Below are 25,323 nucleotides of genomic sequence, written 5' to 3'. Positions count from 1 at the left end.
CGGTCCCTGAGGTTTCCGTTGCATTTCTGGAACACTGGGACTTATGTGGTGGTGAGGAATGGAGGGGTAGGGAACATTTGGTCCCTGGTCATAAGTCCACACAGGTGACCACTGAGACATCCACGGTCTCTGTCTACATGGCTCCGTTCTGATTTGGTGGTTATCTCCAAGTGCTGAACTTTTGTTGTGTCTAGACCGATTGGAAAGGTGGGGTAAGTGCGTCTGCCTATTCTGAAATAGTATATATATAGTGCTACGGTTAATCCACCTGAGTTTTACCCTGAACGAGGAGAATCTTGACAACGGCCACAGCCTGACCTGCACCTTGGGAAGACAAACAAAAAGAATCTCGTTTCTGCCTCCCTTTCCCCACATCCCATCCAGTCTGCGCTGAAGTGATTGCCTAGGACGGGGGGGTCTGTATTGTCCAATGCACTGGGTCTGGGATAACTGCAGTAGCACTGGATTTACTTGAGTTTTCCAAGTTCTGTGGGCATGGGCCTGGTAATAGGATACTGCTTGTCCCATCGGCTCTTTGAAATAGTGGCACATAGAAGAAATTATGGGCTGGATCAATTTGCTTAAGGAGTAACACCCCTCTAATGAGCCCCGAGGCATCGGCTTCTGTAGAAAACCCAGCCTCCTGATTGAGATACTTCTCAGCAAGACAGGTAAGGTCAAGAAATTAGGGAGGGAAGAATTTTGGATTTGAATTGTTGGCTTTTCATTTAGGCGATTTCATATCTGGACTTCTATAATATAATTCTAGTTGATAATTTAATTACTAGAGGGGGTTTTGCCAAAATCAGAAAATGTTTATATTGCTGACATTTGGGGAGTATTTTATGCTATTATTTAGGCTTATTGTAAAACATGGTGTCTTTCAAAGCTTTTTCTTTTTAAAATTGTTTCAGTGTTTATTTTTGAGAGAGAAAGTGAGAGGGAGAGATATCATGAGCCAGGGAGGGGCAGAGAGAGAGGGAGACACAGAATCAGAAGCAGGCTCCAGGCTCTGAGATGTCAGCACAGAGTCCAAAGCTGGGCTCGAACCCACAGAGTGGGCCCTGAGATCACGACCTGAGGTGAAGTCTGACTCTTAACCAACTGAGCCACCCAGGCACTCCTCAAATCTTTTTCTTAAACTACAGCATGCAGCAGGGAAATGCATTACATATCATGGCCCTGCAACTGAAGCAAAATTTTTACAGAAAAGCCACATCTCAGCCTGGGGTTCTCATGAAAGCAGAGCCTGTGACAAAGGCTTGTGCGTAGGCAGTCTATTTGGAAAGTGACACTAGGGAAGAGTGGGCAGCAACGGAGCAAAACCGAGAAGAGCCAATTCAGGCATGCGCTACTGAGCTCACCATTGCCATGGTGACCACAGCTCAATCTCCCAGGGCCTCCTGAGGAGCTCCCGAACATGAAGCTCACAATTGCTTCTTTGGGGGAGGGACGCCTGCCCCACATGGAGTTCCATGGCATCCTCTGGGGGTTGACTTCCCCTCTCTCCAGGGTGCATTGTCAAGGGGCACCTGTGGCTGATCAAAGGGGCATCAGTGGCTGGAATAAGGCGTGGAACCAAGCAGATCTGAAGTGGCCATTAGAGGTATTCAATTAAGATACTTATCCTTCCTAAGTGCAATACCGTATCCTACACACACACACACACACACACACACACACACACACAGTCTCTCTCTCTCTCTCTCTCTCTTTCTAGTTGAGGCCCACTAACCAGTAGTTCTCCAAGTGTGGTCTGGAGACTCTGTTTCAGGGGGTCCATGAGGTCAAAACCAATTTCATAAAACCATTAAGATGCTATTTGTCTTTTCCACTCTCATTCTCTCACAAGTGTGCAGTGGTTTTCCAGAAGCTCTGTGACATGTGGTATTGGAACAGACTGAATACAGAAGCAGACAGGAGAACCCAGCTGTCTTCCATTAAGCCAGATATTTAAAGTGATTTGCAAAAATGTAAAACAATTCCACTCATTTCACTAAGTTTCTTTCAGGAAAATATAGTTGTTTTTTATAAAATGTTATTTAAACATGTCAAAATGTAATGGGTATATTATTTATAAACAAATATTTTAAAAATTCCTATGTTAATTTCTAAATATAATCCACCTACACAAAAGCTCTTTGGGAACACTCTTTATGAATATAAAGGGGTCCTGAGGTTTAAAAAAAAAATGGTGAGAACTGCTGCACTAAACCAAGACCCTGGAAAGAACTGCATCCCATAATCTAAGAAAAAGCGACATACGGACAAAATGTCTTATAAAGTGTAAGAACAGCAGGGCTGGGAAACAGAATGAAAAGTTAATAGGGGGCTGGAGGTGAGGTGGGGTGCTGCAGTTAATGAAGGGCCTTTTCTCACCCATTTCAACACCTTCATAGGCCTATCATTGGCCTGAGGGGAATGCAAAGGAGTGATGCTGATCCGGGCAGGAGTCTCACAAAGGTGGGAGGGCTGCTCCAACACTGCCTGTTCTTTCAAAGCTAACACCACTCCCTGGTTGACCGCAGGCTCAGTTAAATCCAATGAATTAAGGCAGGAAGTTCTCAATCCTGGCTGCATGTTTTAAGTGTCAGGTTGTCATTAAAAACTACCCCTGCTTGGGTCCCACTCCAGACCAATGAATTAAAATTTCTGGGGATGAGGCATCGGCACTGTTCTTTACCTTTTTATTGATGTGTGAGTTACTTCTTGGTTGAAGGGACGGGTGAAACAGGTGTAGGGGATGGAAGGAACTTCTAACTTACAAACTTCTCATAAAATAAGCCACAGGGATGTAATATACAGCATAGGGAATACGGTCGATAACACTGTAATAACTTTATATGGTGACCTACTGTGGTGGGCATTTTGTAATGTACAAAACTATCCAATTACTAACTTGTACACTTGAAACGAATACAACATTGTATATAAACCATAATTCAATTTTAAAAAGCATTAAGTCAAATGATATTAACACAATGATTGTTATACCCAAGTAACTACAACCCATATCAAGGTGCGGGGCATTTTCAACAACCCCCCCCCCCCCGGCAGGTTCCCTCATGGCTCTGCTAGTTAATATCACCATTCCAATATTTATCACCAGAGTAGTTTTTCCTGATTTTGAATTTCATGTAAATGAGAACATATAGTATATATTCTTTTACGTCTGTTTTTTCCCCCCAACATATATCTGTGATATTCCTTCCTGTTGTTAGATAAAGCAGTGATTCATTGTTTGTACGGCTGTAGGGTTTTTCAATGTATAAAGAGATCACCATGTATTTACCATTCTATCCTGGATGGACCTGACTGGTCCTCTTAAACTGCTCTTAAATGTGGTGAGACGCTCTTACCATAAAAATACAGGAAATGGGACAAACAACAGAACAGAAATAGCAGATTCCTGTTATCCATCTCGTGCTCATTGGGCAGGGATACTGTCCTTGAAATGGAAGTCCTAGTTTTCTCAACTATTTAAAATTAATAGTTTCTTTTTTTTTCATTTTACAGAAGGTATAGTTAAATCTGCACAAAAATGGGTAGCTCCACCTCTATGTAGAGATTTAGTGTGTTCAAAGTTAGAAGGCCTTGAATGCTTGCTAAGACTGGCCAACTGTGAGTATACTCTTACAAAGTTATACATGGTTTGTTTTTTAAACTTTAAGCTTCTTAATCTCACGTGGACGCAAACAGATGTTCACAAGGTGGCATCAGTCCAAGTAACTCATATACCAAATTCTCCAACCTCCTCACCTACACTTCCCCCAAATACTGTCTGATTCGGCAAAAGGTAGAACCATCTACTCATTGATCCAAAAGAACCCAGGAGGGGCCCTTGATCACAACTTGTCTCAGCAGCTTGCCTCCCCCGCACAGTCAGTCAGCTGCGTCTCCGACAAAGGCTGCAGAGTGACTCCTCCCCAGCTCCACCGCCACCACTCTGCTCCATACTCTTGCCCCATCCCGGACTCTCCCTCCTGAATCCATCCTCTATCCACCAGCCTGAGCGACTTTTTAAAAACATACATCAGGCCATGTCATGCCTTCCCTTAAAGCCTCCCCATCGCTCAGTGTCTAAAGGGTTCCAACTCCTCACACAGACCCTTAAGTCCAGACTTCCTACACTGGCCCACAAAGCCCACTGCCGTGTCGCTGGCCTCTCCGGGCTCCCCCGACCACACCCCCTGGCACAGAGCACTCTAGGCCCCCTGCTGGCCTTCCGTCCTCAGGACACGCTGAGCTCCTTCTCACCTGGAGGCCTCTGCCCTGGCTGCTTCACACCTGCAAGGTCTCCCTTGTCTCTGATCCTTCTGTTGGGCTCCTGTTTTTGCTAATCAAATTTCAGTCCCAACTGCCTCTCTCTGAGCAGCCTTCCCTGACCCAATCTAAAGTAGTCATCCCTTTACTTTCTAGAACATTATATTATTTCAATTCTCTGCATAGCACTCATCACAAATATTTTATTTGCTTAGTCTGTCTCAATCTGCCTCTAAAATGTAGGCTCTTTCAGAGAGAATCTTTTCATCGCTACGTCTAGAAAAATACCTGGTATGTTGGAAGTACTCCACAAATGTTGCTTTGTGTCTTAGACACAAATGTGATGGCAAGAACATACAAATTAAATGTACCCTTCTCCCAAATCAGAGTTCGAATTCTGGGCCTCCAAGAACAAACGGCAGGAAGGACATAATTGCCATTTAAAAATTGCAGCATGAGGGGCGCCTGTGTGGCTCAGTTGGTTAACTGGCCGACTTTGGATCGTGTCATGATCTCACGGTTCGTGAGTTTGAGCCCCACATCGGGCTCTCTGCTGACAGCTTGGAGCCCGGAGCCTGCTTTTGATCCTGTGTCTCCTCTCTCTCGGCCCCTGCCCTGCTTGCAGTCTCTAGCTCGCTCTCAAAAATAAATAAACATTAAAAAAAAATTAAAAAAGAATTACAGCATAAATGTCTCTCTGGAGGGATTTCTTGATTTTACAGATACTTATGTTTCAAAAAGTCTGGTATGTGGTAATGCAGTATTTATTTATTTTGTCCATTAATAACTAATACTTGAGAACATCTACATTTTTTTAATGTTTATTTTTGAGAGAGAGAGAGCGTGTGTGCACGCACAAGACGGGGAGGGGCAGAGAGAGGGGGAGAAAGAGGATCTGAAGTGGGCTCTGTGCTGATAGCAGACAGCCCAATGTGGGGCTCGAACTCACGAACTGTGAGATCATGACCTGAGCTGAACTCAGATGCTTAACCGACTGAGCTACCCAGGCGCCCCAAGAATATTTACAATATTAACGGAACTTTATCTAAAACAGGCTCAACTTATTTTTTTACATTTCAATATCATGTTTTAACAAGAGAGTGAAAATAATTATGGTCAAAATTATTACATCAAAAACTTTTATAATAAATGCTTGTTGTTAGTCTACATACAATTTAGTTTTGGGTGTGATGTTCTTTGGCTGCAAGAAAGAACATTTGGTTTACTTCACTAATAGGAATATCTCTTAATGCCGGGATGGCCTCTTCTTGGTAATTCTTCCGCTGTTGATTTTTAGCATAGTTATCTGTAAGAAGAGGACAAAAAGCTATGCTTACCTAAGTAATTTCTTCTACGGTTTCTGTGGTTTATGGAGATCCACCACATAGTTTACTGAGCTAATATCTGCATAATAATAAACACCGTGTTAACATAATTAAGACTACTTGAATGCTCTCTTTAAAAGAAATGTCCCAACTGGAATAAAAATCAGGAAAGTCCTTTCTATATCTAACTAGGGTAAGAAATTAATATTTCATTCAACTGTACAGTGATGGTTAAAGTCCCACTTGCACACTTCTCATAGGGATAGAATTAGACTGAGGCTTGGAAAACAGATTTAACCCAATATCCCCAAACTATTAAATCATTCATGCAAACTTAACGACATCCCCTTTGTACAAATTGTCTATTTGCGGTAATTCCAGGCAAGAATTCAGGAAATACAGTAGGTTCTCAGAAAAGAAATATAAAAATACTGTAACTGGTTCAAAATATATTGTAGAGACTCATGAAACAAAAGCTTTGAAAAGTTAAAAAAAATCATACCAAGCAATATGGTGTGATTAATACCATAAGTATAATAAAAAACACTTCTTACAATCTGAGCAAGCTCAGGAATTTACTTTGATCGTTAGACTTAAGGGAATTTAAAAAAACTACAGAAACCTGCTGTGGCTCTTTATCTACAGAACTGGGGTCAGATGGACACAAGGGTCCTGAGGAGGGGGCACACTGTCACATTGCTCTCCTAGACAAGGTCTACATGGAACGATTTGCCTGCCTTGATCAACACTGCCTGTTTAGGATAAAATTTGTTTTTCTCATGAACAGTTGCTAAGGAATATATTATGTACTTGTGGTCTTTATGGGAAAATACACATACTATAAACAGCAGATTTAGAATTTATTTCTGCCATGTACACATCTCCTCTGGTATAACTTTGTATTTATTTCTCCCAGGTTCTTTTTACTGGGCCAGTGTGTGTCACCTACTGTAGCCTATTCTCGGTTGCTTTTCTTGATAAAACTGCTGACTCTTTCTCTTCCATTCCCCCACACTTCCCTCTGAGGTACATTTACCTGTGATCGTATGAATGGAGTTGAGTGGAGAGGTACTCATCATGTTTATTCCAAACAAGAGTACATAACCGATTACTATAGTAATGAGGAGGTAGACGGGCAATGCAATCGCCCAATACCTGCAGAAGAAAATATTAAAGTAGGTAACTGCCTAAAAAGTCATCATTCTCAAGAGTCCATCACCAAGGTAACATGCTTTTTGAATTTAATTTTATTTTTGATTAGACAAATCATTCTACAAGGTCTCATGATGAAAAGCTGCAATCCTGTATCATTCCATACCATAGCAACATGGAAAAAGTGGAAACTAAGTCAGTTACCACTCACCTACCTGCAATCCATTTCCTTAAATTCTGTTGATACTTCTTACCTGCTATCCCATTATTTGTTCCCAAGGGTTTATACCTTAAAATGTTTTTTTCTGTAGTGTTACCTGAGCAAGATGTCAGGAGGGAATGGAGATAATGATGTTGTGTCCACCTCACCATTTTTAACAAAAGGTGTATCAGTGATGTCCTTTAAAAAGCTTTAGATTTCTATACGGCTTTTTATGGATCTTAAAAGAATAAATATTTAAGATTTGGGAAGTCTAAAGGAAAAACTATGATCCTGAGAAACAGCATTAATACATTTTTATTTAAGAAAATCATTAAACTTACTTTTGAGGCCAGTAGGTTAAGCCTAAGGAGTTTAGCCAAGTTTCAGGAATAAAAGCCCACACAAGATATAGTACTGCAGAAAAGGGGAACAAAAAGAAAAAAGAGAAGTTAGTAAGGCATGTATCTAATCTATCAAGGTTTAGATAACACAAAACCTCCTTTGAAGGTTCCCTGATCACCTCAAAAATGACTTTTCTTTCCCTTCAGTCTTCTAGCTCCTTATCTGTATCATTCCTATGATACTTACAACAAGTTAAAGTAGTATATTTCCATTGCTGTGAAATGGATCTCTAGAACTTTACCATCTTGCAAATCTAAAACTCTATACTCATTAAGCTACTCTTCCCCCACCATTAGTCTTTTTTGTTTTAAAACATGTCTTAAGTCTTATACTATATTTTAAGCAATGTAAGGTCAGAAATCACTTTTTAAAAAAATGTTTATTTATTCTGAGAGAGAGCACATGTGTCTGAGGGAGGGAGGGGCAGAGAGAGAGGAGAAAGATAATCCTAAGCAGGCTCCATGGGGTCAGCACAGAGCCCAACGCAGAGCCCAATGTTGGGCTTAGTCCCATCCATCAACAGTGACATCAAGAGTCAGTTGATGAGCTGAAATCAAGAGTCAGTTGCTTAACTGACAGAGCCACCCAGGCTCCCCAGGATATAAATCACATCTTAGCTGTTACTGTGATCCTTACAGAACCTAGCAATTTGCCTTATATACAGTAGCTGTTCAACACCTCGTCCCCACAGGGTTGAAATGATTACAGACACTTGTTGCTCAAAGGTGAACGTATCTACTACCCTTGTTTGGACTCACTACCTGTTGGGCTTCTGCCCCATCTCCCAGAATACAATCTTATTTCCCTCAAGTGGAGTCTTTGTGGCACCCTTTACTGTTGTTAATATGTAAAAACAATAGTCAACCTCCAAGCGCTCACTGTTGGCTAAGCATTTCACATGCAGTATTTAATTTAATCCTTAAAACAATCCTATGTGTGTATGTCATTGTTACAGCTGAGTAAATGAAATCTTAGAAATGTTACATCATCTGCCCAAGGTAAGGGGCAGAGATAAAATTCGAACTATTGGTATCAATGATGATGAGTCATATTCTACATCAGAAGCATGAGAAACGGTGGTGAACCCAAAAGACATGGCCTCTGTCCTCCCAGAGCATAAAACTTAGGGGAGGGGGACGGAGAGAAGTAAATTGATATTTTCACTGCACTATGATTAAGTGGTATGAGTAATAAAAGACGACATAAGAACATATGAGGACCTTAGCCCACACTAGTGCGGATGGAGGTGATGTTAGTGGTCAGGAAAGATTTCCTGGAAGAAATGACTAAACTGGGGCCTAAATAATGAGTAGCGGATTCGCCAGATTAAAGATGCATATAATTGGGGCCTGCAGATGAGGAAGGAAGGAAATATGAGAAAACGATGTTCCCTGCCATGATCCACAGAGAGAGCATGAAGGATCTGGTGAGGCATTTAGTGTGGCTGGATGGTAGAAGGAAAAGATGGCAAGGGACCAGCTTGAAGCTTGTGATGGCTTTTAAGACTAAAGAAATGCAGAGGCGCCTGGGTGGTTCAGTCGGTTAAGCATCTGACTGCAGCTCAGGTCATGATCTCATGGTTTGTGAGTTCGAGCCTGGCGTCTGGCTCTGTGCTGACAGCCTGGAGCCTGCTTTGGATTCTGTGTCTCCTTCTCTCTCTCTGCCCCTCCCCAACTTGTGCTCTGTCTCTCAAAAATAAATACATGTAAAAAAAAATTAAAAACAAAACAAAAAAACAAACTAGTGTGTGAGACAGAAATGAGTCAAATGTAATGGCAGGAACTTCCCATACAGTATCTTGTCTGACCCTTTCCAAATCCTTTGAGGTGCATGCTATTATTATTCATAAGCCACAGACAGAAAAATCAAAGCACAGGGAATTTAAGTAACTTGCCTAAGCTGGACTGTGAACCCATGCAGTGTGTTCATACTATGCTTTCAGGCAGCGGCAAGAGCATTGGTTAAAACGGAAGTGAAGAGGAATGTGATGCTTCTGGGGGAAACTAAGGAGTTTAGAGTACGTGCGGCATAAAGCATAAGGCTGTGAGTGCTGAGAGATAAAGCCGGAAAAGTGAACAGGTCCCAGATCATGAAATATGTTGTACAAGGAACTTGGGACTTTATGCTCTAGGCAATGAGGACAGCCGGAGATACATATATATACACACATATATACACATATATGTGTATATATATGTGTATATATATATATATTTTTTGCTTTCAAGATCTAGCAAACTATGAAGACAAATAACCATTTACACTCCAACCAGAGGTTTTAAGTAGAGGAGTTGGGTCTGCGTCCCAAATGAGTCACTGTGATGGTTGTGTGTGTGGGATCTATCTGTGGAAGAGCAGAGGCAGTAGAAAGCCCCACCAGATTCAGCGGCAGGAGCAGATGAATGAGTTGGGAGAAGAAAAAGTGTAAGTGAAGAACGACTCCGGGTTTTTCGAGTGGGTGTCTAGTAATTTCAAGGCTGAGAACACGTGAGCAGTCATTCTCCACACAGCAATGAGTGATCTTCCAAAGATATAAATCTGACTATACTGCTTGCCTGCTCAAACCCTTAGAATAAATTAAGGGCCTTTAGAATAAAATTCAAACTCCTTTCTTGCAAGGACTTCAACATTCTGCTCACTTCTCCAATGTCTAGTCCTGCTGCGCAATGCTCCTGCTCTAGGTGGAATCTCAGGGCCCTTGCACTGACAGTGAGTGCAGTGATTACTGTCTGCCTGGAATGTTCTTCATTTGATTCTTTCAATGGATGATTCCTTCTCTTCCATTCATTTCTTGGCTCAAATACCCTCTTTTCCAATGAGGCGTTTTCCATCACTTGCTGTTCCAGCTGTGTGCCACCCACCACCCCCTCCTGACTCCTATCATTTCCCTTTATTTCCTTCTAAGTTACTATCAAAATCTATAATTATTGTTATGGAACCAAGGTTTATATCTCCCTCAAATTCGTATGTTGAAGCTAGAATCCCCAATGTGGAGGTATTTGGAGGCAGGGCCTTTGGGAGGTAGTTAGGTTTAGAAAAGGTCATGAGGGTGGGGCCCCATGCTGGGATTAGTGTCCTTGTAAGGAAAGTAAGAGACCAGAGCTTCCACTTGCTCTCTCGCCACTCTGTGAGGACACATCAAGAAGGTGGCTGTCTGTAAGCCAGGAGGAGGGCCTTCACCAAGAACCACCCATGCTGTTACCCTGATCTTGCACCTCCCAGCTTCCAGAACCGGAAGAAATGTTGATTGTTTAAGCCTCCAGTCTATGGAATTGTTACAGTGGCCTAAGCAGACTAAGAAAATTGCTTGTTTTCAATTCAGTAAATATTTAAATGTAGAGAGAATCATGTAATCCCTTTGTACCCAATACCTTCTTTTATCATAACTGCTGGGTACAGCCTCTGACCTCTGTCCTATTACTTTCTACCTCATTTTCTCAGGCTTCAAGCCTACGCCTCCATCGGTTCCTCAAACTCATAGGCACGTTCTTCTAAATGCTTCTGGTACTGGCTGTTCTCTGTCTGACTTTTTCCCCTGACTGCCCCACAGCTAACTCGCACTTTTCACGTCTGTGCTTAAATCACATCTCTCAGGGAGGTGCTTCCAGATTGCTGTATTTAAAACAACAACCTCCTCCCATTAACCTTAGCCTCCTTTCTTGCTTCATTCTTCCCCATGGTACATGTTATCATCTGACATCATATATGTGGTACTTACTTAATTTGTCCACTGGCTATCTCCCCATACTAGAATGAAAACCCTAGGAGAGCAGGTAAGTTTTGAATGTTTTGCTCCTCCTTTGCCTATCACAGTGCCTGGCATCTGGTAAGTACTCAAAAATTTGTAGCATTACTTTTTGGTCGTGGGCTGTAGCAATTTCTTACTAGATAGGTCTCCTGAGGCAAGAGAAACAAAAGCAAAAATAAACTACCGGGACCTCGTCAAGATAAAAAGCTTTTGCACAGCGAAGGAAACAATCAACAAAACTCATAACGCAGTCTATGAAATGGGAGAAGATAATCACAAATGACGTATCTGATAATGGGTTAATAGTGAAAATATATAAAGAACTTATCAAACTCAACACCCATAAAACAAACAATCCAGTCAAAAAAACGGGCAGAAGAATGGACATTTTTCCAAAGAAGACATACAGATGGCTAACAGATGCATGAAAAGATGTCCAACGTGGCCCATCATCAAGGAAATACAAATCAAAACTAAAATGATACCACCTCACACGGTCAGAATGGCTAAAATGAATTAAAGAAAACAAGCAATACTGGTGAGGGTGTGGCCCTTATACTGTTGGGAATGCAACCTGGTGCAGCCACTCTGAAAAACCCGTATGGAGGTTTCTCAAAAAATTAAAAGTAGTGGGTATTATTGGATTTAGGTCTTAAAGTCATTGCCTTTATTTATTTGTATAGTTTGTAATCTTTCTAATACTAAAACAGGGATTTTTAAAAATGATGTTGTTGATGATAATAGTAACAGCAGCTAACACTTAAGTAATTATGTTCCTATATGTTAACTGCTTTGCATAAATCACAGCAATTAATCCTCACGAGACCCGTGAGAGGCAGCAGGGTGAAGTCAACCCAGTGTCTGGGTTCAAATTCCAAGCTGTATCATTTACAGGGTATATTAGCTTGAACACATTACTAAAACCCTGTGCCTCAAGACTGTCGTTCTAAAATGAGGACAGTAATAGTAATATCTACTTCACAGTATCTACTGTCTTGCACGCAATAAACATTCAGTAAACTTGACCACCACCTTTTCACAGATGAAGAATATGGAAGTTCAAGAGGTTAAGCAAATGGTCTCAGGTGACACAGCTTGTCTCTAGAGGAGTCACGATTTGAACTCAAGTTAGAACATCTTTACTCCATACGCTACCCTAGCCAAAAGCATGGCTGGCTGTACTGATGCAGTTAAGGTTCAGAAACACCACCACTCCCTCACCTCCCTGGTTTCTACAAAATTCCAAGATGTTGGATGGGGACACCCAATTTTCTCTCAGGTTTTCCTCACAATTCCCGCATCCTTTTTTTTATTAAAAAAAATTTTTTTTTAAGTTTGAGACAGCACAAATGGGGGAGAGGCAGAGAAGAGAGAGGGAGAGGGGGAGAGGGGAGGGGGAGAGGGGGAGGGGGGAGAGAGGGAGAGAGAAAGAGAGAGAGAGAGGGAGGGAGGGAGAGAGGGAGGGAGATAGAGAGGGAGGGAGGGGGGGAGAGAGAGGGAGGGAGAGAGGGAGAGAGGGGGAGAGAGAGAGAGAGAGAGAGAGAGAGAGAGAATCCCAAGCCGGTTCTGTCAGCGCAGAGGCGGAGGCGGAGCTCAAACCCAGGAAACCGCTACTAGATCATGACCCGAGCCAAAACCGAGTCAGATGCTTTACTGTCTGAGCCACCGAGGCATCCCCCCACATCCTTTAGAGGAGAGATGTGGGTCCTGCTGTGTGACGTGGGCACATTAGTGTCTCAATGAGCATCAGTTTTCTTATCTGGAAAACCGGATCCTCCCCAGGGACTGAGCCAGATCCAGGATGTGAAGCACCCATGTCTTCTCAGGCTTAATTCTCTTCACTTCCTAGCTCCCACAGGCTGCACCCGCACCAAATTACTCACTCTACACCCTTCATTCAAAACCTTCCCACGTCTAGGGGCGCCTGAGTGGCTCAGCGGGTTAAGCGTCCCACTTTGGCTCAGGTCATGATCTTGCGGTTTGTGCGTTCGAGCCCCGCGTCAGGCTCTGTGCTGACAGCTCAGAGCCTGGAGCCTGCTTGGGATTCTGTGTCTCCCTCTCTGCCCCTCCCCTACTCATGCTCTGTCTCTCTCAATAATAAATTAACGTTAAAAAAAAAAAAACAAAAAATAAACCTTCCCACGTCTTGCTTCTTATTGGTTATTGTCGGGGAGAAAGCTAACCCTGATTTCCCAGGTTGATTTCATGTCGCTCTACTGAGTTCCCATGGCTCTTTTCACACTCTTTTTTTTTTTTTTTCAACGTTTTTTATTTTTATTTTTGGGACAGAGAGAGACAGAGCATGAACGGGGGAGGGGCAGAGAGAGAGGGAGACACAGAATCGGAAACAGGCTCCAGGCTCCGAGCCATCAGCCCAGAGCCCGACGCGGGGCTCGAACTCACGGACCGCGAGATCGTGACCTGGCTGAAGTCGGATGCTTAACCGACTGCGCCACCCAGGCGCCCCCTCTTTTCACACTCTTAATTGTAAATTTACTTGTCTGCCTTGTCCAGAAGACTATGACCACTGGGACCAGGTTTTATCCACTTTGCAGTCCTGTCTGGTGCTATCTAAATATTTGTTGAGTTAAACTATTTACGCTGGTGCCTGGCATACACAACACCAAACACAACTTCCCTTCGGGTTTTCTTAAAGACATAGGTAGAAAGAATCACAGTTCAGATGGGCCCATTCTAAGAACAAATGCAGTAATTTCCTTGTCCTTGAACACCAGAAAAAGGCGCTGGCCATCAAAGTACTTACTGAAGCCAAACTGGGAGCTTAAGAAAAGAACAAAGCCATAAATCGCTCTTTCTGGTAATGGCGACGGTGAATTTTCCACCATTTTCCCTGTGGCTTTGGACAATCTGTGGGAAAGAAACACAATCATCGTCAGTGATTTCCTCCCCTTCGTCACTGGTCTGTCGTAGCCTCATTGCTTTGCTATGGGCACAGCCTCTGCAGTTTTTTCCCCTAGCCTAAACCACTGCACGCGGCCAACCTGCGGACACACCTCCCAACACACACCGCTTGCACGCGCGCACAAGCCCCCGGACCTCGCGTGCGCGCGCACACCCTGCAGCTGAGGGGAAGGGAGCGCAGAGGAGGGACAGACGCCGCTCCAGCCCTGCAGGCTTCGCTTCCCTGCGGAAGGGCAGGGCAGGGCCGGGCCGGGCTCCTCTCCAGGTTTGGGCCCCGGCACCCGGGACCGGACCCTGCCCTCTCGGAGGAGGAGCTTCTCGTTTCTTATTCGAGGCTAGGGGTGGGGGTTGGCCCTCGACCTTGGGTCCTTGAAGCGTCCACTCAGGCCCCTCCCGACAGCTCGACCACCTCAGCTTCGAGTCCCCTGCGCAAGCGCTGTCCGGGAAGCCTCGGGGGGGGGGGGCGGGGGGGTGCGAGAGAAGAAAAACTGAAGGAAAGGCCGGGTCGCGATGGCGCTCCCCCCACGCCTCCCCCCACCCCAGGCGCAGGCGCACCGCGACCCTCGCCGGCTTGCAGCAAGCCAGCACTGGGGAAAGCTACATCGCTCCGCTCGCCGCCGCGGAAGGGGGGGGGGGCGGGGGGGCACGGTTACGCATGCGCGCTGCTGCCCACGTGATACGCCCGCCGCCTGCGCTGCCTCCCGCTCCCGCCCGCCCGCCGGCTGACGTGGAGGGCCCGAGGCGGCGGCGTCGGCGGCGGCCCGCGTCCGAGGCTCGCGGGCGGCGGGCCCCGGTGAGTGCACATCTGGCGCGCGGCGGGGGTCCCGGATGTGTCACCTTGTCGCGCTGCAGCCGAGATGCCCGGGGAGAGGGGCCCTCCACACCCCCCCCGTGGGTGTGTGGTGAGTGTGGGTGTGTGTGCGTCGCCCCGCGTCGCTAGCTGTGGTGCCCGAGGTGTGTCTGCGTGGGTCGGGGTGCCGGTGCGCTGGGGGTGTGGCCGCCTTTTTCGGCCCCAGTGGGTGTGTCCCCTTTGTCTTAAGGTCCCCTTCTGCAAGCTTGGGCCCCTCCGGGCGTCTGTGCGAGGGTGGGAGTAGCCCCTTTGTGTGCGCATCCCCCTGCCGCCCGCGCACTCTCGTCTGGAGGGTGACAACCCTGATAGGCGAGGGGTCCTTCGGCCCGGGCGTGCGAGCACGCGCCTGTGTGTCCACTCTCGGCTTCTTTGTGTCGCGACCGTTCTTCTTGGCGTGGGCGCCTGTGGCCCGTGTGGGTGGCCCCTCGTTGTGTCACCGTCCCTCGCCGGGGGGTGCGCGTCCACTCCTCGCGTGGCCGCGCGTTCTGCAGTCGTGACCCTGTCCTGGGGGCATCTCCCGTCCAGGTGTGCGTCTTAGCGTGTACCCGCCCGCGTGTCGCGCCCGGATCCTGTCGAATGTATGATTCCCCCCTGTGCGCGTTTTCGTTCGCGAGTGTTCGTGAACGTTCGTGCACGCTCCATCCTCTGTGTTTTGTGTGCCTTACGTCTGCGCCACCTGCTTTCGTGAGAATGGCAGTCGAGTCCGGGGGTGGTGGCCTCCTTCCCCGGAAGGGACCAGGGAAGGGAAACGCTCCCCCCTCCCTTCTTTTGGAAGCATCCTCCCGCCCCCAACGCTGGTGGGAAGAGGGGAGACGGCAGCGGGTCTGGCCAGCTGCTCTATAGTGTTGACGACAAGTGTGGCCTGTCGAACCCTCCTGTTCTGGGGATGGAATAAGGGGGGAGCCAAGGGCCCGAAATCGAGCCTAGGCGTAGGCGAATTTTGGCTGGTACCCGTGCAGAGTGCCTTTTCCAGAAGCGCCCTAGACACCCAAAGCCCTTCAATTGCAGACTGCTTCCAAAATATACGTACACGCCAGCTGGGTAAATATATTTTAGCTGTTCCTGGGCATTCTTGATCATACTTAACGGTTCGTGTAGTGTTTTATGGTGTTCACGTAAATCGTCACTTGATTCTGCCCAACACCCTGGCGAGGGGAGTCAAGGTAGACCTCTTACAGATTTTACTCCTCCCTTGGGAGCAGTTTCCTTATAGTTACAGCTTCAGTTAGGACATTTTTTTATTGCAAGAAATTTGCATTTTATCCCGAGCGAAATGGGATTTATTACAAGGATACCCAGGGAAAGAGACTTCAAACCCGTTAAAGACCCTACCCTTCTACGCCTCCTCTTGCTCAAAGGTTCGTGCTCTGCGCTCAAAAGCTGTGTTTTGGTGTCTGTTTATTTCTGTTCATTTGTTCAGTTTTCTTACCTTTGCCTAATCTCCCTTTTTCTTTTTAACTTCTGGAATGATTCACACATAATATACGTAGGGGGATCTAACCAGTCCATGACCCAGATTTACAAATGTAATTATTTTGCCAGATTTACTTCAGATCCTTTTTTTTTTTTTAAGAAGTAAAATTGCAGATATTGGAGGTGCTCCGAGCTCCTCCGCCTCCTCTAGAGGCAGCCACCGTGTTCCTATTTTATGCTTGATTCACAGTGAATCCGTAAACAATATGTAGTGGTATGTGTTTTCAATTTTAACGGTGTTAAATGATAAGTGTCTTTTGCAACTTGCTTTTTTTGATCAGCATAATATTTTGAGATTTATATACAAATAAATTGGATGATTGTGTTACCTTTGGTTCATTTTAATTACTGGTAAAGAATTCAATTGTATGAATATACCATAATCTATCCATTTCCTTATTGATGGATTTTGAAGTTGTTTCTGGTTTTTGACTCTAAAACAGTCCTGCAATAAACCTCTTTGTACTTGCCTGCTTGTGCACACATTTGGAAGTTTGTCTAGGAAATGCACCTGTAGCAGAGTTGCTAGATAGGTTGTGTGCATTTTCAATTTACTAAATATCACACAAGCTCTCAAGGTGGTTGTACTAATTTTCACTCACTGGTTTTGAGTGAGGACACCCATTTATTTCCTCACATCCTTGCTAATATTTTATGTTATTAGACTTTTAACTTTTTTTGTCTTCTCTTTACTGACCAGCTTCCTTGTACTTTAGTGTATGGCTAAATTTGCTTGCAGCCACCTTGGCTACTGCTCCAGCTCTGTGTCAGATGGGTTCATCTCTCACAGCTAATTTGCTCAGTCTTTATCTCATGTGGTCCTCATAAGTTCAATTCCAGTAAAAATTTATTTTGCACCTATGGTTGATGTAAAGTTAGTAATTTCTGTGATATGTATATGTACCTCTCTAGTGGCAGTTGAGGCGATTTAATTGCTTTTTAAAATACGATGAATGGTTTTGAAAAATCTTTTTTCCTTTTTAATGTAATATTTGATACAATCAAAATATATGTAACAAAATAAAGATAATAAAAAACAAAATATATGTAATATATATGCAGGTTATGAAGCAAAATAATAAAATGAACACCAATCAATACACCCAATCCAAGAATCAAAATGACCAATATCGAATGTACTCAACTCCAGAGTGACTACTATCCTGAATGGTGTCATTTCTTGCTTTTTAAATATAATTTTGCCAGATATGTGTATATCCCTCAACAATGTATTGTGTGGTTTTTGGGTTAAAAAAAAAGGAATTCTGGATACAGTTTTCTGAGACTTGGTTGTTTCACTCAATGTTGTTTCTAAGAATCACCGATACTGAGTATAGATGTAAGTCATTTTTTAGGGCTGTGTAATATTCCACAGCAAATATAACACAGTGTATGCATTCTTCTTTGATGAACATTTTGGCTCTTTCTAGGTGTTGCTATTACGAAATTTTCATACATATCTTCTGGTACACAGTTGCAAGAATTTCTCTAATTTTCATGCTGGGGTGTATGACCCTCAGGGGAGTAATGAAGGTATTTCTAGGGAGTACTTGGGCACCACGGATATTAATGCCTCCATTTCTAGATGATTAAATTCCATGTGTACTCTTTCCTGACGTTGGTAATGCCTGAGGCCTGTAATAGAGGCCTCCTGTTGCTTCCACTTTCACCTTACCTTTCCTAGTAGCACTTCTACCTTAGATAAGGAAGGCATACCACTCATCCACGTGGAGTCTGACGAAGGCATTGTTCCAAGTGGAAAAACTCCATGGAAAACAAAGAGATAATTTAAAATCTAGTGTACGTTGTTAGAGAAAGCCTTTTTAAATCCAGGCACTTCCCATTTCCTCAAGACTGCATTTGCAGTACATTTTAACACATCTTCAATTATCAGTGTATATAGTTATTGTTGATCAGTCGTATGCAATAATACTTATAACAATTTAAGCCAGTGATGTGTCAGCTTTATTTTTAAATGTCACAAGAAATTCATCCTTTGCAATTATTTAAACTTAGACTGAGCATTTTAGGTGTCATCTTAGTGTGAAATGATTAGAAGTATTTTTTGTGGTTTGTGAGTAAAAAAAGGTTGGAATACCACTGTGGTGAGCTATTTGCTAGAAGTGAAATTGCTGGATTATGGGGTATGAATGTTCAACTTTACCAAATCGTTTTCTGAAGTGGTTGTACCACCTTGTACTTCGACTAGCAGTTTTGTCAATTTATATACTTGGATGAGCAGTGTGTAAGAGTTATGGTTGATCTGTATCCACTCCAACACTTATTATCATCATCAGATTTCTTTATATTTGCTGATCAAATGGGTATGAAATGATGTGTCATTGTGATTTTAACTTGCATTTCTTTGTTAATGAGTTTGAGCATCTTTTCATATGTTTATGAACGGTTTTCCTTTTGTGACATGCCTGCTCGTATCTTTTACCCATTTTTCTGTTGTCTTTTAAAACTAACAAATGGGTAACAGTGATCCTTTATTGATTGTATGTATTGTAAATATCTTCTTCCAGTTCATGGCTTGTCTTTTTACTCTTTATGGTGTATTTTGGTGAACAGAAGTTCTTAATTTTAATGTAATCTAATTGGAAACTTTACCTGGCCTTGGAATTATAAAGACGTTCTCCTATGTTTCTTTTTAGAAGTTTTAAAATGATGTCTTTCACATTTAAATTCATAATCCATCTGGTATTGATTTTTGTGTATAGTGTGAGGCACTGATCCACATTCATTTTTTTTTCCTCCATGTGGCTACAGCTGTCCTCATACCATAGGTGGAATTGTCCCTCTGTTCACCAGAATGGGTTTGTTTCTGGCTCCCTTTTTCTTTGCCACTTGTTTCCTTGTCTATCTCTGTGTTATACCACACTGTTATAATTATTAATCCTATAGCTTTACCAGAAATCTTGCTATTTGGGGCAGGGGGTCTTGAGTCTCAGCTGTTCTTGGACCTCTGTTCTTGTTTTAAGAATCAACTTGTCACATGACATGAAAAACTCTTTGGGAATTAATTGGAATTATTGGATCACTTTGAGGGAGAATTGAAATCTTTAAGATTTTGAGCCTTCCTGTCTGAGAAAATGGTATGTATTTCTATTTATTTAGGTTTTTAATGTCTTTTAATTTGGTTTTGTAACTTTATACAGAGAGAACATTAAACCTTAAAATATTCATTCTAATGTTTCTATTAGTTTTGTTTCAATTATAAATGGTGCTATTTTTTAAGATTCTATTTTCTGTGTTTACTGTTAGCAAATAGAAATTTAATGGATTTTTATATTCGTCTTTAGCCACCCAATTGATAAACTTTTATCGTTTCTAATATATTTTCTGTAATTCTTTTGAGTTTTCTATGTGAATAATTATGTCATTGCAAATACACTTTTTGTTCTTCCTTTCAATTACTTTCCTTAAAAATTTTTTTCTTGTCTTAATATGCTGGCATACTTTTACATCTATGTTCAATGGAAGTGATGATGATGATTGTTCATTAAAAGTGATTGTAGTGGACATATACATGTCTCATTCCCGATTTTAAAGGGAATGTTTCTGCATTAAAAATATTTAAGTTCTCGTAAATAACTCTTTATAAGTTAGGGAAGTCTTTGCGGTTTTGTCACATGCTTTTCTGCATGGGACAGAAAAACTTGAGAGAGAGTATCTTGTAGTTTTTCTTTTTTAATCTGTTAAATGTAGTGGATTTCAGTTAATACATTTTAAAATTCTTAATTCTCTTTTGTATTCTTTACTGAGATAAACCCAAATTGATCTTAGTGAATTGTTTTTTTTTTTTTGTTTTTTTGTTTTTTTTATGAACTACTGGATTGAGTTTGCTAATGTTAGGATTTTTTTTATCAGTTTATGAGTGAAATCACATATCATTATTCTTTATTGACTATCTTGTCTGATTTTGGCATTAATGTTATGCCACCCTTATACAATTAAAGAATAGTTCTTTTTTTTTTTTCTGTTCCCTAGGACAGTTTGGATTGGGGTGATTTGTTTCTTAAATGTTTGGTGGAATTTACCTCTAAGATCATTTGGATCTAATGTTTTCTTTGTAGAAAGATTGTAAATGGTTGATAATTTGGTAGTAATTAGCAATGGAATAATAGTAGGACTTCAAGTTTTCCATTGCTTTTAATCAGTTTTGGTAAGTTTAAGAAATTTGTCTTTTCAACAAAAACTTTAAGTTGATTGGCATCAAGTTCATGGTATTGTCTTAATTTCTCCCCCCCCCCCTTTTTTTTTAATGTTTATTTATTTTTGAGAGAGAGGGAGAGACAGAGCATGAGCAGGGGAGGGGCAGAGAGAGAGGGAGACACAATCCAAAGCAGGCTCCAGGCTCTGAGCTTTCAGCACAGAGCCCAACATGGGGCTTGAACTCACAAACCGCGAGATCATGACCTGCGCCTGTGCTGAAGTCAGACGCTCAGCCAACTGAGCCACTCAGGTGCCCCTCTTAATTCCCTTTTTAATTTATGCTTTATCTGTAGTTGTGTTCTCTTTCTCATTTGTTTTTATTTATTATTATTTTTTATTTTGGAAGAGAGAGAAAGAGAGTGCAGGGGAGGAGCAGAGAGAGAGGGAGAGAGAGAATCCCAAGCAGGCCCCATACTGTCATTACAGAGTGTCGATGTGGGGTTCAATCCCACTCACCTTGAGATCATGACCTGAGACAAAATCAAGAGTTGGTGCTTACCTGACTGAGCCATCCAGGCGCCCCAACCCCCTTTTCTCATTTTGAGTATTTGTGTGTGACTTTTCTTTTTTCTAGGTTAATCTTGCCAAAAATTTGTCTATTTTACTAATCTTGGAAATGGATTAATTTTTGGCATAATTAGTTCTATTAAATTTTTGTTGTTGTTCATTGACTCCTTTTCGTTTATTTACTTCCTTTTTCTTTCTTTGGGCTTATATTACTTTTTTAACTTAAATTCCATGTTTAACTTAGTAATTTCCAGCCATTGTTATTACCTAGTATAAGTGTGTTAGGCTGTAAACTTAACTCAAAATTTATTTTTGCCTTAGCTAACATTGTTTAACTTACAATGTTTTCATTAACTTTCAAATCTAAGTACTTTAAAATTTTCATTTTGATTTCTTCTTTGATGTACACGTTTTAAAATTTTCTTTGAAACATGTAACATGTTTTTTTAATTTTCAAAAGTATCTACATTAACATTTTTCTTTTTGTTATTCACTCCTAAATTGTGTTATCAGAGAATGTAGTATTTTGTCTTCCAAAAAATGTTTGCTTGCTCTCAATTTGTGGCCTTGTACATAGTGAATAATAACTGTTAAGTGTGTACTTGTGACAAGTATGTGCTTTCTAATTGCTATGTATCTGTTAGATCAAACTTGCAAATTGTGTTGTTCAGACTAATTTTTGTTTCATTGGTCATTAATTGAGAGAGATATGTGCAATCTCCTGCTATTACTTTCTAACTGACTTCCTATAGTTCTAACAACTTTTCTGATGTGTGGTGAGATTATTTGATTAGGGATGTAAAAGTTTAACATTATTTTCTTGATGGATTGAATCTTTTCTATTATGCTGTGATCCTCTCCATGCTTAATTTAGCTTTTTGTGTTAGTATCTATTTAGTCTATCTCACCTTCCTTTTGGTGGTAATTTACCTGGAATATCCTTTTCCTTTATTTTGCTGTCACTTTTTTTATGCCCTGACATTTTAGGTGTCTGTTACAGAGCATATATTACTGGATTTTTCTTTCAATCCAGTCAGTTTATGTCTTTTAGTTGGTATTTTTTTAAATTTTTTTTTTTCAACATTTTTTATTTATTTTTGGGACAGAGAGAGACAGAGCATGAACGGGGGAGGGGCAGAGAGAGAGGGAGACACAGAATCGGAAACAGGCTCCAGGCTCCGAGCCATCAGCCCAGAGCCTGACGCGGGGCTCGAACTCACGGACCGCGAGATCATGACCTGGCTGAAGTCGGACGCTTAACCGACTGCGCCACCCAGGCGCCCCATAGTTGGTATTTTTTAAGAAGTTAGTTCAAGTCTCTTGGTAGCTCAATTTTTATATAAAATTATTTTGATTTTATCCTTGTTCTTGAGAGAGGTTTGATGGGTATACACATTCTAGGTTGATGGATTATTTTCTGTCCACATGGTGAAGATATTATCTACATGGAAAGCCTCCTGTGCGTTTATTTTTGCTACTTTGAAGAAACTTCTTTTTCTTTTGGTTGCATTGGATATTCTATCTTTGGTGCTATGTCATTTCCTTTTTAAGTCTAATGGAGATTACTTTTTGTTTATCCTCTTTTGGATACACACGCTTCTTGATTCTGAATTTTGCTGGATTCTGAATTTTGTCTTTCAAGAGGTCTAGAAGATTCTGAGCCTTGTAATAAATATTGTCTCTTTGGAAATTTAGTTGAATGTGTATGGAACTGTTTCCAGGTTAGGTATTTTTCATCTTTCATAGTTTTCATTTCCTTGTTTCCCTATCAGAATTTACAGTGCTGGGTAATTTTATCAGCCATATCTTCTAGTTCATCAATTTCTCTTCATCTGTGCTTAGTCTACTCTATAATGCGTCCATTTTTTTCCTTTTACTCTTAACCGTTATATTTTTTATTTGTAAAAGTTCCACTTGGTTCTTTTTTCAGATACATCAAGTCTTTCTTTCATGTTGCTTCCTCGTTTTTCTGAACCCATGGGTATTCTGTGGACTGCATCTGGCAGTCCCAATGTCTGATGTCTTTAGGGATCTAAATTTATTCCTTGTTTTTTTCTGTTGTCTATCTCTCATGTTGGGTTGTCACCTCCTATGCTTGATGATCTTTGGTTATGAACTCTTTGATTGATCTTTCTCCGTGGGATCTTGAAAGTTTGATTTGGAGGTCCTTTTCTTCTGATAGGATTTGTATCATGTTTGGTTGGGAGCCAGGGAGTTTACATTGGACCACTTTCGGTGTCTTCACTTTGCTTCTGGCCCAGGGCTGTGTCCGTTGCTGCTCTTGGCAATACTACTTGTAGCTCTTGACTCTCAGCTTTAGTTTTTAGCCAGAGGTTTGTTGCTTTTGCGGGGAAGGGTGGTTTTAGACATTCCTAGTTCTATAAGCTCAGCAAAATTTAAAAAATTTTAGAATCGAGGATCTACTTTGTTTTGCAGTGAGAGTCCCCTATTAGTTCATTGTAACTGATGGGTTTAGAAGTCCTTTACATTCTTACTTGAGTGTATTAGGAAAAAAAAAGTCCTTCCAAGTGTAAGGTTTCTTGTGGTATCAAATTTTCTATTAAAACAAGCTTAGATCTGAGTTAAAAGTTGAGTTATTCTCAAAAAAATACTGAATAACAGTAGTAGAGCTAGCAAGTGGATTTAGCAAAGTTTTCTACTTGGGGAGCGTGAATAAAAAATTTGGCAAGTACTGAGCTAGGGAATCAAGATGAATAGCGCACAGCATACCCTCTCAGCCTACAAAGATAAGCCTGTGATGACCAGTGTGAGAACTGCTGTCAAAAAGATGTGGGCAGGGCGCTCTGGGTTTATGGAGAAGAGGTGCAGAAAGGAACTTGGTAGTAGTAGTGAGAAGATCAGGAAATGCTTCCCAGACTGGTAGGCCTTAGGTGGTTGTAGAACAAGGTTTGTTTATGAATCAGAGGCAGTTGAGTATGAATGTCTTCTGTGTTGCATGTTGTGGAGTGACTGGAAATAAAAGCAGAAACAGGATTATGAAAGACCTTCCAAGCTGCAGTACGAAGTTTGGACTTTATTCTGAAGGTGAAGGGAAGCTATTGAATGATTTTAAGCAGTAAAATGTTACGATCAGAGTTTTAGAGAGTGCCAGGTTAGAGAGTGCCAGGTTTGAAGGCACATCACCAGCTGGGAGTCTGCTTGTTAAGTTAGTTCAGAGAAGAAAAGATGAAGCGAAAATGAAGGTAGTGTCATTGGCATGAACAGGTGTACGGGTGCTAATTTTAGATTTCATAAGTGGGTAGAAACGACAGGACTTTGTGGTCAGATGGAGAGGAATGTTGAGAGAGACTGGGGAGTCCAGATTGCCTCCGGATCGCTGGTTTGCTTAACCATGTGGCATGTAGAACAGTTGACTGGTAACATACGGAAAGAGGAGAGAACTTCGTTTCATTTGTTTGTTTTTGAAGAAAAAGATAAGTTTATTTTTGAACTTAATCTGAGAAATTTGTGGGACATCTTGTTGACGGGGACTATAGAGATGCAGTGCAGCCTGGAGGAATTAGAGACTTCAGCCTCTGGCCGTTTCGGCTGTTGTTTGTTTCAGTGCAGTTTGAGATAATGTAAAGTGGCACATGGATTCTGTAATAGTTAAGAACTTAATGTGTATGAAAAATGTAAACTGTATGTCAAATCTGTGATATCATGGATATTACCACTTAGGCCAAGTGAGCCCAATAAAAGAGAACTACTAAATAAATAAAAATACATGTGATATGTGGAAATGGCAAAAATCATGGTGAAGCTGTGCAAATGATGGAAGTGCAGAAAGTACTATTTTGAAGCCCTGGGTGTGGTGGATGAGGTCACCGAGGAGAGAGTAAGCCTGAAAAAAAAAGAGAGGTGACATTTGGGTGGCGGGGAATGGAGAAGAAGAGCCCATGGAAACTGAGGAAAAGCAGCCAGAAGAATAGGAGGAAAACCAGGAGAAGATGGTCTTTGGAGTCCATATGAAGAGTTCTGAGAAGGAGGAAGTGGTCAACAGTGTCAAGTAAGTTGTAAGCTGAAAAGTGCTCTTTGGACTTAGCAGTTAAGGTAGACCGTTTAGCTGGAAGCATCCAAACAGTGGGTTTTTTAAAATATGCATCTAATACTAATGTTAACAATAGCTGATATTTATAATATTTCCTATATGCCATGTACTATTCTAAGCACTATAAATGTGTTACTGGTTAATCAAACAGGTAGTATTGCTATCCCCATTGGAAATGTGAGGAAAGCCAAGTACAGAGAGGTTAAGTGA

General features: G+C 41.9%; 2 protein-coding genes across 19 annotated transcripts in view; one reads left to right on the top strand and one right to left on the bottom strand.

Annotated features, from left to right (window-relative positions):
- The window catches only part of PIGP (phosphatidylinositol glycan anchor biosynthesis class P), a 35,987-nt gene extending 20,560 nt beyond the window's left edge, over positions 1 to 15,427 (bottom strand). For 3 of the 10 annotated variants that reach the window (XR_013557825.2, XR_013557824.2, XM_078452797.2), the window contains exons 1-5: positions 14,375 to 14,563; positions 13,857 to 13,960; positions 7,284 to 7,356; positions 6,625 to 6,743; positions 5,601 to 5,667 (exon numbers count right to left, since the gene is read on the bottom strand). Coding sequence is in view for 8 of the 10 variants with exons in the window: in XM_078452797.2 (XP_078308923.1) it covers positions 5,615 to 5,667; positions 6,625 to 6,743; positions 7,284 to 7,356; positions 13,857 to 13,938 (327 nt within the window). In the remaining 2 variants the exon portion in view is untranslated. The other 7 variants (XM_078452794.2, XM_060640872.3, XM_078452796.2 and 4 more) reach the window with 7 other exon arrangements.
- The window catches only part of TTC3 (tetratricopeptide repeat domain 3), a 128,687-nt gene continuing 118,041 nt past the window's right edge, over positions 14,678 to 25,323 (top strand). For 3 of the 9 annotated variants that reach the window (XM_060640852.3, XM_060640851.3, XM_060640849.3), the window contains exon 1: positions 14,679 to 14,916. The gene's annotated coding sequence lies outside the window, so the exon portion shown is untranslated. Of the gene's footprint in view, positions 14,917 to 22,420; positions 25,072 to 25,323 lie in introns of those variants that run through there. The other 6 variants (XM_060640850.3, XM_060640853.3, XM_060640855.3 and 3 more) reach the window with 5 other exon arrangements.

Source organism: Panthera onca, chromosome C2 (assembly GCF_046562875.1).
Source record: "Panthera onca isolate mPanOnc1 chromosome C2, mPanOnc1 haplotype 2, whole genome shotgun sequence".
NCBI lineage: Eukaryota > Metazoa > Chordata > Mammalia > Carnivora > Felidae > Panthera > Panthera onca.
Note: the sequence above shows the minus strand (reverse complement) of the source record. Positions and strands in the feature narration are given on the sequence as shown.